Genomic DNA, 16,652 nt, shown 5'->3' on the forward strand with positions numbered 1-16,652 from the left:
TGTTGGTCAATTTGAGAGGGAGAGATCACAATATTAGAAAGTAGATTTATATTTACATTATGCATACTTTTACATTTGGGAGTGGTATCAATGGAGTTTCTGAATGTCTCCATTTAATATTGAAGTATGTTGGCTGCTATATGGTTTTTTAGAAGCTTCTTTGTTCTTGTTTTTAAATGTGTGTCCTTTCTCGTTAATTGATTACGGGATACTTTGGCTTACAGCTTCCTGTGATACAGAGGTCAGCACTGGGGCAGCTGGTAGGGCCCTTGGCTTTTCTGGGCTTGTCTGCTTATCTCAGCATGCCTTACAATTAGGATTCATCATTTTCTGTGAGTGGCATGAAAAAGGCACTGCTTTAGCATGCTTCTTAGCCTGTAAATGGTCTTGATATAGACATGGAAACTTCAAAGTTATGAATGATAAATAATCAAAAAGTTGAGAATTAGAGTGAATTTGCTTTTGTCAGTTTTTATTAGCAGTTATTGTAATGTGTTCCTACTAAGTACCAGCACTGTTATTTTCTAAGTCCCTACAGTAGGACACAGAATTTGTCATAAAATAACTATGATCTTGAATTTAGGCTGCAGTTAAGTCTTATAACTGGGTTCTTTAGCCAATAGATTATAATATAGAATGCAGTTTATTGCAGTTTGTCTTTTGCTGAATAATAGGTATATTTTTTAAAAGATGTACTATCAGATGGAGATTTAATTCACATTTACTAGTTCTTGACAGGTCTTTTCTTTTAAAATATATTTTTTGCAGCATTATTCTGGTTCCTAACTGAATTCATTTAATTAATATTTGAGTGCTTTTGTGATCCAGGTACTATATTAAGGACTAAGAATACAGTAGTGAACAAGATTGGCAGGAGGTACTGGCAAGATTGGCATGGAGCAGAAAAGGTGGGAGGTACTGACCAAAATCTGTAAACAATGAGCATAAATGGTAAGTGGCATGAAGAAAGTAAGACTGGGTTATTTGATGGGGGTAGGGCGGTGGAGTCTTAAGGTTAGGATGGAGAAAGTGTCTCTAAATGATATTTTAAGTAAAGACCTTAATGATCTGAAAAGGACAGCTTGGTTGTTTCTGGAGGTTTTGGCTTTCCAGGTGAAGGGAACAGAAAGTTCAAAAGTACTGAGATGTGAAACTTGGCATGGCAGTTTAGCTTTTATTCCGAGTCTTAAACAGGGGAGGGAAATGATGAGTTGCGTTTTTAAGATTAATCTGGCTGCTCTGTATCTGTCGATTATATGAGCCACACCTTTTCAGGCTACTGAGATGCTCAGGTAAGTCTTCCTCTTTAGTTGGGGAAAAAAGGTCTAGGGAAAAGAACCTGTAGATGCCCCTAAAAAGTGACCTCTTGGAAATAGAATTAGGAATGTGTTGGAGCTTGGGTGGTGTCAGAAAGAAATGGGAGGCAATGTGTCCTGGTCCTGCCCCTTGAAGGCTGTAGGATCTTGTCCTGCCCTTCCCCTTTACACAAATAAAATAGGCTTCTAGTGTAGTAGTAAAATATGAAAAGCAAAAAGTAGATGTATATAAAGTAAAAATTTCCTAACCATCCTGCTAAAATAGTTATTGGCACATTGTTTATTACTCTAGATTTTCTCACCTTTAAAAAAATGATTTTAGATTTTTCTCCTTTCTAGATTAGTATGAAAGAGGTTCAGACTACATTTTTCATTTTGTCTTGGGTAGCTTTTTCTATCTCTGCACATACAGAGCAACTTTATTTGTCACATGGGAATTAACGTGATTTGTTTAATTCTCTGTTGTTAAGTATTTGGTCTTTTCCACAGTTTTTCAAGGAAATGAACAACACTGTAATGAAGATGCTTATACATATATCTTTTTTTTTGGCTGTGCCATGGGACATGTGGATCTTAGTTCCCCAACCAGGGATCGAACCCATGCCTCCTGCATTGGCAGTACAGAATCTTAACCACAGGCGCATCAGAGAAGGCCTTGCCTTATACTTCTGTAGTATAAATTTCGAGAGCAATATTGAATTACCAAGTTAGTCTTTAAGGACATTTCAAATTTTTAAGTTTTTTTTTTTTTTTTTAAAGCATATTCTCCTCCAAAAAGTTGTGCCAAGACTTTGTGAGAGTGTTGCCAGATAGTGATCCTGTCTCTGAACTTCTCTAGCTTTCTTAGCTGCCAGCTCAGAATAGTTAGTATCTGTCGTCCCCTCTGGATTCAGGCATGTGAGGTGAGAAAGAGCTTACCGCATAGTGGATGTGCAGACAGAAGCTCCTTGTTCAGAGCAAGACGTTTGGATTAAATGATCTTTAACTCTGGGCCATTTTAGCTCTGACTAAATGATTTCAAGTGTCAGTGTTACGTATGACAAGGTAAGGACTCTGGAATCAGATAGAGCTGCCTGGATCTGAGTCCCGTTTCTGCCAGGTAGAGTGAAATGGATGTCATTTCCACCTGGAGTACCCCCTGAGGATCACGGTGGGTAATGTGAATGGGGTGTGTGCAACGTATACTCATTCTCATGCTAGAGAGTAGGCGTCTAGTACATGGTAACTCCTGCTGATGATAAGGTAAAACAGCTTTCTGAAGGAGGAAGGCTTGAGAAGGATGGGCTCCCTGTCTACCTCACTGTTCTGTGAAGGTGGAAGCACCTCTCACTTCCGCCAAGATCGATTGCCTTCAGGGTGGTGTGGCTGTGGACCACCTGTCACTTCTGCATGGTTGCTGACTCCCAGTCGGCGCCAGGACATTGCAGGTCCTCACTGCAGAGTATCTCTGACTTACTCTCATTGTGTGACTGTCTGTGGACTTCAGCTGCGGTTTTCTTGTTGTCCTATTAAAACGTTTGATTATTTTTTGTTAGGTTACTATCTCTGTTTGCATCTGTTTGTAAGCTTTGTTTCTGTACTAAAACTGAACTCCAACGAATGTTAGGTTGGAAAGTTCATGTACTTTAAATATAAACAGATGTAGAATCTGGTTGTTTTACCTATCAACCTGGATATTCTTGGGCAAGTAGCATTGTTTTCCTGTGTCTCATTTGTTTAAAAATTAAAGCATGGTTGGAGAAAGATATTTAAAATCTTTCTGGGTCCTTATTATAGATTAAATGAGATAATTTATATATAAAGTATCTAACACATCTTACAAAAACTAATTTCTTTTTCTTCTTCAAAGGCAGAAAATTATGGCTTACACTTTTTTTTTTGTATTTCTCATAGTACTAATGTGTTACTAATATTCAAAGCTAGTTGTTTGTGCTTAATATACAATAACAAAAGAAAAAGTGGGATTGAAAAATGCGTTAGACTAGATGTCAGGAGACCTAGGCTCATGTTGCACAGTGGCTTTTACCTGGTTGTATAGCCCTTGATGAGTCTTTTGATCTCTAGTCCGCATCGTGTCATTTTTGAGTTGTCTGTGAAATATTCTATGGAAATATACTATAATAAGAAGTTTTCTGAATAATGTATTTAAGCAGAGTATGTCACCTACAAAAAACCCCACATGCTATTGTTTTCACAGTTACTCTGTATATTGTATTGTTGAGCTAATTAATTTTACTCAAGAATTATTTTTTTTACTAGGTTGAAGTGTCGTGTAAGCTGCATCAATGGAGCACATACAGGGGGCCTGGAAGACGATCAGCAATGGTTTTGGATTCAAAGACACGGTGTTTGATGGCACCAGCTGCATCTCCCCTACAATAGTGCAGCAATTTGGCTATCAGCGTCGGGCATCAGATGATGGCAAACTTACGGACCCTTCCAAGACAAGCAACACTATCCGTGTGTTTTTGCCAAACAAACAAAGAACAGTGGTACGTGAACATTCCTCTCCGAAAATGTAGTTGTTCATCACCTATAAAAACATTACAGATCATGTTGCCCATCTTATAGATAGCAAAAATCTTCACTGTCACTTAGAGTCTTTATCTTTAATTTTTATTTTAGTGTTTTGTAGTTGCACCTTTTTTTTTTTAATTGAGGTATTGTTGACTTACACTGTTGTGTTAGTTTCAGGTATGCAGCAAAGTGATTCCAGCATGTATATATGCTTCAGATAACTTTCCACTATAGTTTATTAGAAAATATCGAATAGTTCTCCATGTTAAACAGTAAATCCATGTTTCTAATCTGTTTAATGTATCGTAGTTTGTTAATTCCACACTCGTAACTTATCCCACCTTTTTCCTCTCCTTTGATAATAAGCTTGGTTTCTATGTCTGTGGTCTGTTTTGATTTTGTATGTAGATTCATCTATTTTTAGATTGCACATTTAAATGATAATTACATAATATTTGTTTTTCTCTTTCTGACTTCACTTAGTATGATAATCTTAAATGACAGTAGTTCGTTGTTAATTAATACATTGGTGGACACTGGGGTTACTTCCATGTCTTGGATATTGTAAATAGTGCTGTGAACACTGGAGTGCATGTACCTTTTTGAATTAGAGTTTTTGTCTTTTTTGGATATATGCTCAGGAGTAGGATTGCTAGATCGTATAGTAACTCTGGTTTTTGTTTCGTAAGGAACCTCCATACTGGTGTTCATCATGTGTGCACAAATTGTCGTTCCCACCAACACTGCAGGAGGGTTCTCCTTAGAGTCTCTGATAATCGACTTTCTAGTTGCAGGTTTTATTGCTTTATGTTCTCTTCACACCCCCTTGCTTTTTTCCTTCTAGCTCTTGGCCTTCCTTCGATTTAGTCTTGCCTAGAAGGTCTTTTCTGACAATTCACCTAAACAAATAGTACATTTTAAAGAAAATATTTACTGAAATATAGATGATTTCCAATATTGTGTTTCAGGTATATAACATAGTGAATTATTTGTACATACACATAGATCCAGTTTTTTGATATTCTTTCCCATATAGGCCATTGTTGAGTGTGGCGTAGAGCTCCCTGCGCAGGCAGCAGGTCCTTGCTAGTTACCAGTTTTACATATAGCAGGTGTGTATGTCAGGCCCGGTCTCCCAGTTTATCCCTCCTCCTCCCTACCCTCTGGTAACCACAGATGTGTTTTTTATATCTAACTTTCTGTTTTGTAGATAAGCTCATTTGTACCCTGTTTTTAGATTCCACGTGAAAGTGATATCATGATGTTTGTGTTTGTCTTTCTGTCTTCACTCAGTACGGCAGTTTCTGGGTCCACCCATGTCACTGCAGATGGCAGTGTTTCATTCTTTTTTATGGCTGAGTAATATTCCATATTGTACCACATCTGTATCCATTCTTCTGTTGGTGGACATGTAAGTTCCTTCCACGCCCTGGTTATTGTAAGTAGTGCTGCAGTGAATATTAGGGTGTCTGTATCTTCAGAATTATTTTCTCCAGATATGTCCAGGAGTGGGATTGCTGAATCATAATGGTAGTTCTGTTTTTAGTTTTTTAACGAACTTCCATTCTCTTCTTCTCAGTGGCTGTATCCTTTTACGTTCCCCCTAGCAGTGTAGGAGGGTTCCCGTTTCTCCACACCCTCTGTGGCATTTATTATTTGTATTAGATTTTTAAAATAATGGCCATTCTGACTGGTGTCAGGTGAATATAGTACATTGTTAATGGGGATATATTTCAAAGGGTTCTTTAAAAAATCTGCGTAGACATTTCTGGCTAATTACAAACTTTGATCAGTGTATTAAAGCAAACTGTTCATTTAAATTTTTTTGATATTACAGTCAAGTATATAGAAGAAAATAAAATTACCTGGAAAAAAATTATTTTAGTACATTTCCTAGGTTTGGGGGCAAAGCTGGAGGTAGCCTAGAAACCAAGCTTTTTTCCCAGGCCCTGGACTAACCAGTTATTCCTGTGTAGCTGCTGACACAAAATCTCAACTTCTAAGAAATTACTGCTCAAAAAGCTTCCTCCTATTCCGGGAGGGGGGCGCAGAACACCACCTGGTTGAAACCGAAAAGGGAAGCCGTGCTAATTGTGCCTGGCGCGTGACTGTCACGCACCCACACGGGCCGAGAGAACCTTCGTTCAAAACGTCCAGGCGTCATCCTCTCCCACCCTCTGTTCTTTGTGTAAAATTGGCACCTTGTGTTGATTCTGTGTACCTAGGTGAAGAAAAGCTCCCAGGTTGGAAAGCACAGTCCAGAGTTGTCTTTCTAACAGTTCCACTCTCTCCTTTACTAAGACTTCCTTTAGCTTCTGTGAAACCTAAAGAGCCTCCCAGTCCCAGTGTTGTACATTAAGGTACATTTTTAAACTGAAGGCAAAACTCAAAGGCATTTAAAGTTTGAGTAAATTTATTTTTGTTCCTTTTCCTGGAAATGAAACTTTAATGACTGGCAAAATTAATAATAATAATAATCTACTTATTTCAGCAGTAATATTTTGTTTGCAAAGTGAGTTTTCTCATTAATTTTCTGACCTTAAGAAAGTGGGAAGGGTGAATGTGTCGGGGAGCTGAAGACCCTCTGGTGCCCCTGTCTTTTCCACCCCCGTCTACCCATTTGCCTGCAGATGGGGGACCTTAGTTTGGTGCAATAGTTAAGTGTATAGGCCTTTAAGACAACGAGGCCCAAATTTAAATCCCTGTATTGCCTTTTATAAGCTGTATCATGACAAGTTATATAATATTTTGAACCTCTGTTCCTGACCTTTATGAAACAAGGCTTATGCTAGCTACAGTGACTAGTTTCACAAGTAAAATGGTAGTTATGATAATTTCTGGAGGAGGAAATGACAACCCACTCCAGTATTCTTGCCTGGAGAATCCCAGGAACAGAGGAGACTGGTGGGCTGCTGTCTGTGGGGCCGCACAGAGTTGGACACAACTAAAGCGACTTAGCGGCAGCATGCTAGTTCCTGGTGTTTTCTGCATCAGTGTATCCTTGATGGCCTTCGGTAGAGCACAGCTGGTGGCTGGGGGTCACTGATTTGAAAAGCAGGACGCCTGCAGCAGCTTTTGAGAAGGTTCCAGCCGAGAAAGTTAGTTCCCCTTGTTTTTTTGACCAGAGCTGGACTGTGTGCCTCTGATACAAACACTCACACACTAAGAGAGCCAAGACCTATATCGAATACTGTGCAGTAGTACTTTGAAAACTGAAAAGTGATATCTGTGATATTTAATCATCATTAGAAGCCAGAGCTCTAAGAGTGAGACATTTTTTTACATATCCTCTAATCCAGTGGGGTTCCCAAACGTGGCTGGTACCAGGGTACCCAGCTCCAGGGGTACCTTGAAGGAGGAAGGCGTCATGTGCTGGCCGGCTCGGTCAGTCAGCTGTTTCTGGTCATCCCCAGGTTGCTTCACTGCTGGGGCCCAGGATGACTGTCATAATCACTTAGTAGTGGGCTCCAGAGATTAGTCACACTGTAAACTGATCACAGCATGTATCCATGGGGAGTCCAGAGAGAAGAGTGACAGAGAGGGTGTGTATCTGATAAGTAACTTTTAGAATAATTAGTAGTTGCTTGGTTTTTGAATTTTTCTTGTCATTTGTTTTGTAAACGTGTGTCTCTGACTTACTGCTGATGCTTTTTATTAGGTGAGTGATTGGATCAGAGCTCAGGCTCTTTAATTACCATTGGAATCACCTCAGAAGCAGCGTAAGCTACAGATTCCTGAGCCTCATTCAGGATGAACTGAATCAGATGAGTGTGTTAGAGGGGGCAGGCTGGGAAAATACATTTTCCCAGGCTCCTCGGATGACTCTAATACCAGCCATGTTTGGGAACCCCGCTGGATTAGAGGATATTTAAAGAACTGTCTCGCTCTTGGAGCTCTGGCTTCTAATGAAGATTAAATATCACAGATATCACTTTTCAGTTTTCAAAGTACTACTGCACAGTATTTGACACAGGTCCTGGCTCTCTTACTGCGTGAGTGTTTATTACTTTTCATTGTCCTCATTCTTGGTGTCCTCACAGTTCAGATCAGTCTCTCCCTTTACTGAGTTGTTTTGTTTCTGAAAAGCTGGAAGTTGGTGGGATATTTCTAAGGGTATCACTGCTTCAAGAAACCTTAACAGTAAACTGTTGTGAAACATTGAAGATGAACAGTTGAAAATATTCTAAACTTTTAAAGTAAAAAATCACTTACCTCTCTCTGGAAAGGGGCTGGATTGGCTATTGTCAGCCGTCACATTTGCAGCAGAAGGACTCCACTGTGGGCAGTTTGCAAGCACTGCAAACCTCAATCTGCTCACCCTGCTGCCCATTCTGAGTCTAGTTGCCTTACTTTTGGTAAAGTTTATTGGCTTAAAAGCACTGTGTAGGGCTCTTACTGAAATGCTTAAAATCTCAGTTGAAATGTTTATATAGCTGCTGATATCAGCATGCTGGGTGCTCACACTTTCTCTTAGGCTCTGAAGTGCCTCCTGAGCTCCTGAGGACTGGGTACATGGGGGTATGAGGTGTCTATACTGCTGAGACTACCTGGATGGGTGTGCACACTTAAACCAGCAGTGCTGTTTACCCTGCCAGCAGGGCAGAGACTTTATTTCTTCTACTTCCTGCTTGCCCCCCTCTACTGCGCAGTGTATGTGAGATGGCTTTTTGGTTGGGAAGATGAACCATTTTGTTGAAAATAAGTTGAAATACAAATTTTTGATCCAAAGAACTCATGTTACAGATTGGATTGGTTAATTTTTATTTCTGGTGGATATTTATGTTTGCATGAATATTTCATTGAGTCAGACACCTTCAGTCAGTTCAGGTCAGTCGCTCATTCTTGTCCAACTCTTTTCGACCCCATGAACCACAGCACACCAGGCCTCCCTGTCCATCACCAGCTCCCGGAGTTTACCCAAACTCATGTCCATTGAGTCAGTGATGCCATCCAACTATCTCATCCTCTGTCATCCCCTTCTCCTCCTGCCCTCAATCTTTCCCAGCATCAGGGTCTTTTCAAATGAGTCAGCTCTTTGCATCAGGTGGCCAAAGTATTGGAGTTTCAGCTTCAACATCAGTCTTTCTTATGAACACCCAGGACTGATCTCCTTTAGGATGGGCTGATTGGATCTCCTTGCAGTCCACGGGACTCTCAGGAGTCTTCTCCAACACCAGAGTTTAAAAACATCAGTTCTTCAGCACTCAGCTTTCTTTATAGTCCAGCTCTCCCATCCATACATGACCACTGGAAGAACCATAGCCTTGAGTAGATGGACCTTTGTTGACAAAGTAATGTCTCTGCTTTTTAATATGCTGTCTAGGTTATTCATAACTTTCCTTCCAAGAAGTAAGCATCTTTTAATTTCATGGCTGCAGTCACCATCTGCAGTGATTTTGGAGCCCAGAAAAATAAAGTCAGCCACTGTTTCCACTGTTTAGCCATCTGATTGCCATGAGGTGATAGGACCAGATGCCATGATCTTAGCTTTCTGAATGTTGAGCTTTAAGCCAACTTTTTCACTCTCCTCTTTCACTTTCATCAAGAGGCTCTTTAGTTCTTCACTTTCTGCCATAAGGGTGGTGTCATCTGCATATCTGAGGTTATTGGTATTTCTCCCGGCAATCTTGATTCCAGCTTGTGCTTCCTCCAGCCCAGCGTTTCTCATAATGTACTCTGCATAGAAGTTAAATAAGCAGGGTGACAATATACAGCCTTGACGTACTCCTTTTCCTATTTGGAACCAGTCTATTGTTCATGTCCAGTTCTCACTGTTGCTTCCTGACCTGCATACAGGTAGAAAGGGAAGGTTGATCATATTCTCTCTCCCAACTATTGTCTCTTGGGGCTTCCCTGGTGGCTCAGTGTTAAAGAATCTGTCTGCCAATGCAGGAGATGGGGTTTGATTTCTGGGACGGGAAGATCCTCTGGAGAAGGAAATGGGTACCCACTCCAGTATTCTTGCCTTGGAAATCCCATGTAGCCTGGTGGGTGGGCTACAGTCCATAGAGTCAAAAAGAGTCAGAGCCAACTTAGTGACTAAACAAGAAGAAACCACTTTCTCTTAGGGGGGTAAGAGCTACTTTTTCACATGCATATGACATGTATAAACATATATAGGTTCCCCGCCCTTTAAATAATCTTCTTGTCATTGTTCAGTTGCTAAGTCCTGTGTGACTCTGCAACACCATGGACTGCAGTACATCAGGCTCCCCTGTGCTTCGTTATATCCCGGAGCTTGTTCAAATGTCCAATGAGTTGGAGCTGTTATCTAAACATTTCATCCTCTGTCACTCCCTTCTCCTTTTGCCTTCAGTCTTTCCCAGCATCAGGGTCTCTTCCAGTGAGTTGACTCTGTGCAGCAGATGGCCAAAGTACTGGAGCTTCAGTCTTTCCCTTGAGTACTGGGAGTTGATTCCCTTTAGAATTGATTGGTTCGATCTCCTTGCAGCCAAGGTACCCTCGAGTCTTCTCCAGCACCTCAATTCAAAAGCGTCAGTTCTTCAGCAGTCAGCCTTCTTTATGGTCCAACTCTCATACCTACATGACTCCAGGAAAAACCATTGCTGTGACTATTTGGACCTTTATTGGTAAAGTGACGTTTCAGCTTTTTAATACACTGTCTAGATTTGTCATAGCTTTCTTCCAAGGAGCAAGCATCTTTTAATTTCATGGCTGCAGTCACTGTCTGCAGTGATTTTGGAACCCAAGAAAATAAAATCTGTCACTGTTTCCACTTTTCCCCCTTGTATTTGCCATGAAGTGATGGACTGGATGCCATGATCTTTGTTTTTTGAATGTTGAGTTTCAAGCCAGCTTTTTCACTCTCTTTCAGCCTCATCAAGAGACTCTAGTTCCTCTTCACTTTCTGCCATTAGTGTGATATCATCTGCATATCTGAGGTTATTGATATTTCTCCCAGCACTCTTGATTGCAGCTTGTGATTCACGCAGCCCAGCATTTCACATGATGTACTCTGCATGTGAGTTAAGCAGGGCGACAATATACAGGCTTGATGTACTCCTTTCCCAATTTGGAACCAGTCTATTGTTCCATGTCCTGTTAGAACTGTTACTTCTTGACCTGCTTATAGTTTTCGCAGGAGACAGGTAAAGTGGTCTGGTGTTCCCGTCTCTTAAAGAATTTTCCGTAGTTCGTTGTAATCCACCCAAAGGCTTTCCGCATACCAGTGAAGCAGAAGTAGGTGTTTTCCTGGAATCCCTGTGCTTTCTCTGTAATCCAGACAATATTGTCAGTTTGATCTCTGGTTCCTCCGCCTTTCTGAACTCAGCTTGTACATCTGAAAGTTCTTGGTTCATGTATTGTTGAAGCCTAACTTGAAGGATTTTGAGCATAACTTTGCTAGCATGTGAAATGAGTGCAATTGTATGGTAGTTTGAACATTCTTTGGACATTGCCCTTCTTTGGGATTGGAATGAAAACTGACCTTTTCCAGATGAAGACTGACCTTTTCCAGTCCTGTAGCCACTGCTGAATTTTCCAAATTTGCTGACATATTGAGTGCAGCACTTTAACAGCATCGTGTTTTGGATTTTATTTATTTTTTGGCCACACCATGTGGCGTGTGGGATCTTAGTTCCTAGTTCCTTGACCAGGGATCCAACCTGTGGTCCTTGTGGTGGAAGTGGAGAGTCTTGAGGTGGAGAGTCCTAGCCACTGGACCACCAGGGAAGTCCCCCTTTTAAGATTTTAATAGCTCAGCTGAATTCTATCACCTCCAGCTAGCCTTGTTTGTAGCAGTGCTGTCTAAGGCTCCCTTCACTTTACATTCCAGGATATCTGGCTTTAGGCGAGTGACCAGACCATCACGATTATCTGGGTCGTTAAGACCTTTTTTTTTTAATAGTTCTGTGTATTCTTGTCACTTCTTGATCTCGTCTGCGTCTATCAGGTCCTTACCTGTTCTGTCCTTTATCTTGCCAGTCCTTTTGTGAAATGTTCCCTTGATATCTCCAGTTTTCTTGAAGAGATTTCTAGTCTTTTCCATTCTGTTGTTTTCCTTTGTTTCTTTGCATTGTTCACATAAGGCCTTTTTATCTCTCTCTGCTATTTTCTGAAACTCTGCATTCAGTTGGGTATATCTTCCCTTTTCTCTTGTGCATCTCTTCTTTTCTCAGCTATTTGTAAAGCCTCTTCAGACAACCACTTTGCCTTCTCTTGCATTTCTTTTTCTTCGGGATGGTTTTGGTCACTGCCTCCTGTACAGTGTTACAAACTTCTGTCCATAGTTCTTCAGGCACTCTATCAGATCTAATCTTTTGCATCTAATATTACTCTTTGTTTTATTCTGAAAAATATTTCCCCCCAATTAAAATGACCCCCTCTGACAGGTCGTTAGAAGTAATATAGTAACAGCACAGTGTGACCCATGCTGATGCTCAGTGCTTTATTCCAGCACTCGCCTATTGCTAGGCATTCTGGTGGTTTTCTCTGTGTATGTATTTGCCATTATAGATGACTCTTGAACAACTTGAGGGTTGTGGGTGCCCTCCTTGTGTGCAATTGAGAATTCAGATATAATTAATATCAGCCCCTGGGTCTGTTGCTCTGTATTTCCTGTCCCGTAGCCTTTGGATCAAACAACCACGACTCATGTAGTACTGTATTATTTATTACTGAAAAGAGTCCACGTGTAAATGGACCTGTGCAGTTTAGAGCCATGTTGTTCAAGGGTCAGCTGTCCGAGCAATGCTGTCATACATTTTCTGCATACACCTTTACAGACCGATGCCTTTATCCTATGCTCACTTTCCAAGGAGTGTGCTTGCACAGCCTGTGTCTGTTCTAATGGTGGTCCTTCGTTTGTAGGTCAATGTGCGGAATGGAATGAGCTTGCATGACTGCCTTATGAAGGCTCTCAAGGTGAGGGGCCTGCAACCAGAGTGCTGTGCAGTGTTCAGACTTCTCCACGAACACAAGGGGTAAGAACTTGAAAATCAGCCAGGTCTTCCTTCATACTAGTAAGGATCTCCTACCTTCAGATAATAACTGTTTCCATCAAACAAAAAAAAAGTACTTGCTTCCTATTCAGTAGTGAATATTTGAATATCTTGTTTATAAAGAGACAGCTTAGAAAAGTAAGATACCAAGAACTTGAAAATTTTGCTTAAATATCACATTGGAAAATAAAATACATATTAGGTTCTGGATACCGTTTCCACAGAAGGAAGCAGTAATATCAGATGGTATGTTTCTTGAGAGTAAGGCTTTTGTGTTTGCTCTAAGGCAGTTAACAGAATGGGTACTTAGAAAGTGTTTGCCTTATTATTTGTAGTTAAAGAATGTTGTCTGTAAGAGATAAACTTTTACAGTTCACTCATTTTTATTCAGTTTTACTGAATCCCAGCAGTTTGACAGAAACAGGGCTAAAAGATGCAGGAGAATTTGCTTCAGGGACGATCCATAGGACATCCTATTTTTAATGATGATGGAAAGATAGAGACTTCACTTCACAGTCAAGGAGTAATAATAATAAATACCCTGAAGCATCAGAGCTGTCTGTGACCATCCGTTACCTGTTACTGTACCCCCAGAATTCTGGGATGATACCTTAACTTTCCCTTCTTTTTTCGCTTGCATATTTTATTTTTCAAGGGACTCCCTAGTTTGAGAGAGGAGCCTAGGGAATGAGTCTGCTCAGAAGGGTGAGCATAAAGTCATCTGTTGATGATGCTCCTTTCAGGTTCGGAGGCTTTTTGCTAAAGTGCAAATCTTTGAAGCAGATGCCAGCTCTGTCTGGGTACAGTTGTGGGTTGGTCCCCAAGCTCGTGCATAGAGCTCCTTAGAGACTGGGGCGCTGAGACGGGGTGGGGGTGGGGGACTGGAGCCCCACTTGTCCAGGCACGTTTGTTTGGAGCCATCCTCAGTTCTCCCTTGGGTGGAGGGCACCTGAGGGCTGATCAGAAAACAGCACTCACCCTCACCTTCTCCACTAGGGCGAAACGGGACTTAGAGTCATGTTGGGTTTCCTGTACCCTGTTCAGGGAATTAAGGAATGGATTGTTTCCTGTTAGGTAATCAGAGAAATGGCTCTGAAGGCTTCTTGTAGGTAAAGGGCAGAAGTTTGAATGGTGCTGTGTTTGCAGTGTTCTCTCCCTGTCCGAGGGTCTTCTTCCTTCAGAAGATGGGCCTGGTGGACTGCATAGGACACAGGAAAGGAGTTGGGCATTCATTTTTACTTATATGTACCTGCTTTTATGTCTTGTGTAGGCACAGAAGAATAGTTTTAGAGTAAATATTAAGATACTTAAGTCTTTCCTCAGTTTATAGACTATAAACAGTTTTACAGAGTTGAGACCATTACCAATACAAAAAGTGTATTTCATTTGTGATTCCTTTCCACTTATTTATTTTCGAGAATGAAGTAGGCTAATGAAGATCAAATTTTGCTACTCTCGCAATATTTTTAACCCATTTTATAGGATTTTTATAGGATTCTAATGTTTAAAGATGCCCAGTTTATTGCAAATTTCCTTTATTATGAGATTGTTTTATTGCATTGTTTAAAGAAAACTTTATTCTAAGAGTACCCATTTGGAGTCTGACTGACCTTGATTCCAAATAGGCCCTTAAACTCTGTGTAGCCTTGAGCCAAGTTACCTTCTTAGAGCCCCAGTTCTCTTATTTTTAAGATGGAGGTAAGAATGCCTGCTTTATGGATTTGTTGTATGAATTAAATGTTAGTGTTGTATGGGGCTTTAAGTTTTATGTTTATGTAGCATGAGCCAAATGGTATTTATTATTTATTGGTATTCAACTCTTTTACCTCATTTAAATATTTCCCTTTCGTGTTATGCTTTTTAAAATCCTCTTCAGTAAAAAAGCACGGTTAGATTGGAATACTGATGCTGCCTCATTGATCGGGGAGGAACTTCAAGTGGATTTCCTGGATCATGTTCCCCTCACAACACACAACTTTGTAAGTGGCGGATCTCTTCTCTCTTTGTGGTCTGTTGGGTGCTTTGGCCGGCACAGTAGGAATTTCTTAAAAGATAATAAGTGTGTATGTTGTTGGATTGTTTAAAGCTATGCCATTGTTTACAGTAAAGCAGTTTAGGTTTCACTAGATCACAGATGCACTTCAGTTTCTGTGTATGAATTTTATTACACATGTTGGAAGTAGGATTCTCCATTGTAATAAAACCACATGGAGGCCAAGGAGGAAATTATTTTGTCTTTTATTCAGCATAATTTACACACCTGTGTTCTTGTTCCAGGCTCGGAAAACCTTCCTGAAGCTTGCCTTCTGTGACATCTGTCAGAAGTTCTTGCTAAATGGATTTAGATGTCAGACTTGTGGCTACAAGTTTCACGAGCATTGTAGCACCAAAGTACCCACTATGTGTGTGGACTGGAGTAATATCAGACAGCTCTTGTAAGGCTTTGTTCTTTTTTCAGAGAATATAAGGGGACAGGGAGGTATAAACCTCCTCGGAGGATGCAAATTGTATATTTGACTGACAGGTCTGGGTTTTAGACTTTCTAAGTGAATTATCATGATCTGGAAATGATCTACTTTAGAAATATGACAGTTGTGAAATTAGTAAGTTTTAGCGTGGCTTGTATACAACTTTCTAAAACGAGCTGAGGGGACTATTAAATAGAGATTGATATACTGTGATTCTGTGAGACAGAGAGCACGGTGACATGAACAGCCCCCAGGATTTTTACTAGGTTGCTAGTAGACACTACTCTGTATTGTATTACATAACGCTGAAGAGACCTTCTGAAGAGAAGGAGTAGTGAGCATGGTTGGTGCTGTTTTCTTCTCCTCAAACTAGGGATCAAATGTTTTTACAGTAAACCATAAACACATACATCCCTCTGACAACAAGCCAGTTACTCAAATATATTCCATATAGACAAACTATTTTTTTTTAGTAAGGTTTAAAGAAGTATTCCAGAGCACCTCTTAAAACCTGTGAACAGGGATAGGAAACATCAGAGTTGCACTTTACCCCTTTTTGAGGGCACTGGAAAAATTAAGGGCTGTTATCGTTAAGCCACCACGGGAGCATCTGTTTCGCTTTCGTGGTGGTCACACGTAGCTTTTGCAGAGAGAACCTCTCTCTTCTGCAGAGAGAACTTTGTAAGTACACAGACTTTGGAGTCCAGCAGACACTGGTCAGAATCTCACTGTTGTCATTAACTAACTGTCATTACTTACGAGCCTCGGCTCAGTCGTCTGTAAAAGAGGCATTCCCCTGGCTGCAGCATTCTTGTGAGCCTTATCTGTGATAACGCGTGAGCTTTCCAGCACTGAGTGCTCATCTCATGGCGGGAAGATGCCCAATTGATGTGAATTCACTTTTTCTCTATGTGTGACTTTTGGTGCTGAAGGTGATCTGCCCTTCATGCTTCAGTCTTACCATTTGTGCATTTCCGAGACAGAATGTTTCTAGAAAAGCTATATGATGTAGGTTGCAAAGTGCCTACTATGTATAGATTTTTTAAAAAACATTATTTTGATGTAGCTGGACATTAGGCCAGTATTTCCTAGAAATGCACACTAGAGACTCTGTGTTCACTGGCAGGTCAAGGTTGTTCACGTTCTGTGGTCATTTAAGCCCAGTCACTTAGTTTGGTAGTCCATCGGTGGGCTCCCCAGGCGGCTCAGTGGTGAAGAATCTGTTTGCAGGAGACCTGGGTTTGATCCGTAGAGAAGGGAATGGCTGCCCACTCCAGTATTGCCTGGAGAATTCCATGGATAGAGGAGCCTGGCGGGCCACAGTCCGTAGGGTCACAAAGAGTTGGACGTGACTTGAGCTACTTACACAACTTACTCTAGGTAGCCTAAGA

General features: G+C 40.8%; 1 protein-coding gene across 2 annotated transcripts in view; it reads left to right on the forward strand.

Moving 5' to 3' along the window:
• RAF1 (Raf-1 proto-oncogene, serine/threonine kinase) overlaps positions 1-16,652 on the forward strand; it is a 73,379-nt gene that overhangs the window by 39,710 nt on the left and 17,017 nt on the right. For both annotated transcript variants that reach the window (XM_020872556.2, XM_020872558.2), the window contains exons 2-5: positions 3,576-3,808; positions 12,663-12,775; positions 14,670-14,772; positions 15,071-15,228. In XM_020872556.2, coding sequence (XP_020728215.1) covers positions 3,602-3,808; positions 12,663-12,775; positions 14,670-14,772; positions 15,071-15,228 — 581 coding nt within the window. In that variant the 5' untranslated portion in view covers positions 3,576-3,601. The remainder of the gene's footprint in view (positions 1-3,575; positions 3,809-12,662; positions 12,776-14,669; positions 14,773-15,070; positions 15,229-16,652) is intronic.

This window comes from Odocoileus virginianus, unplaced genomic scaffold (genome assembly GCF_023699985.2).
Source record: "Odocoileus virginianus isolate 20LAN1187 ecotype Illinois unplaced genomic scaffold, Ovbor_1.2 Unplaced_Contig_2, whole genome shotgun sequence".
Lineage (NCBI taxonomy): Eukaryota > Metazoa > Chordata > Mammalia > Artiodactyla > Cervidae > Odocoileus > Odocoileus virginianus.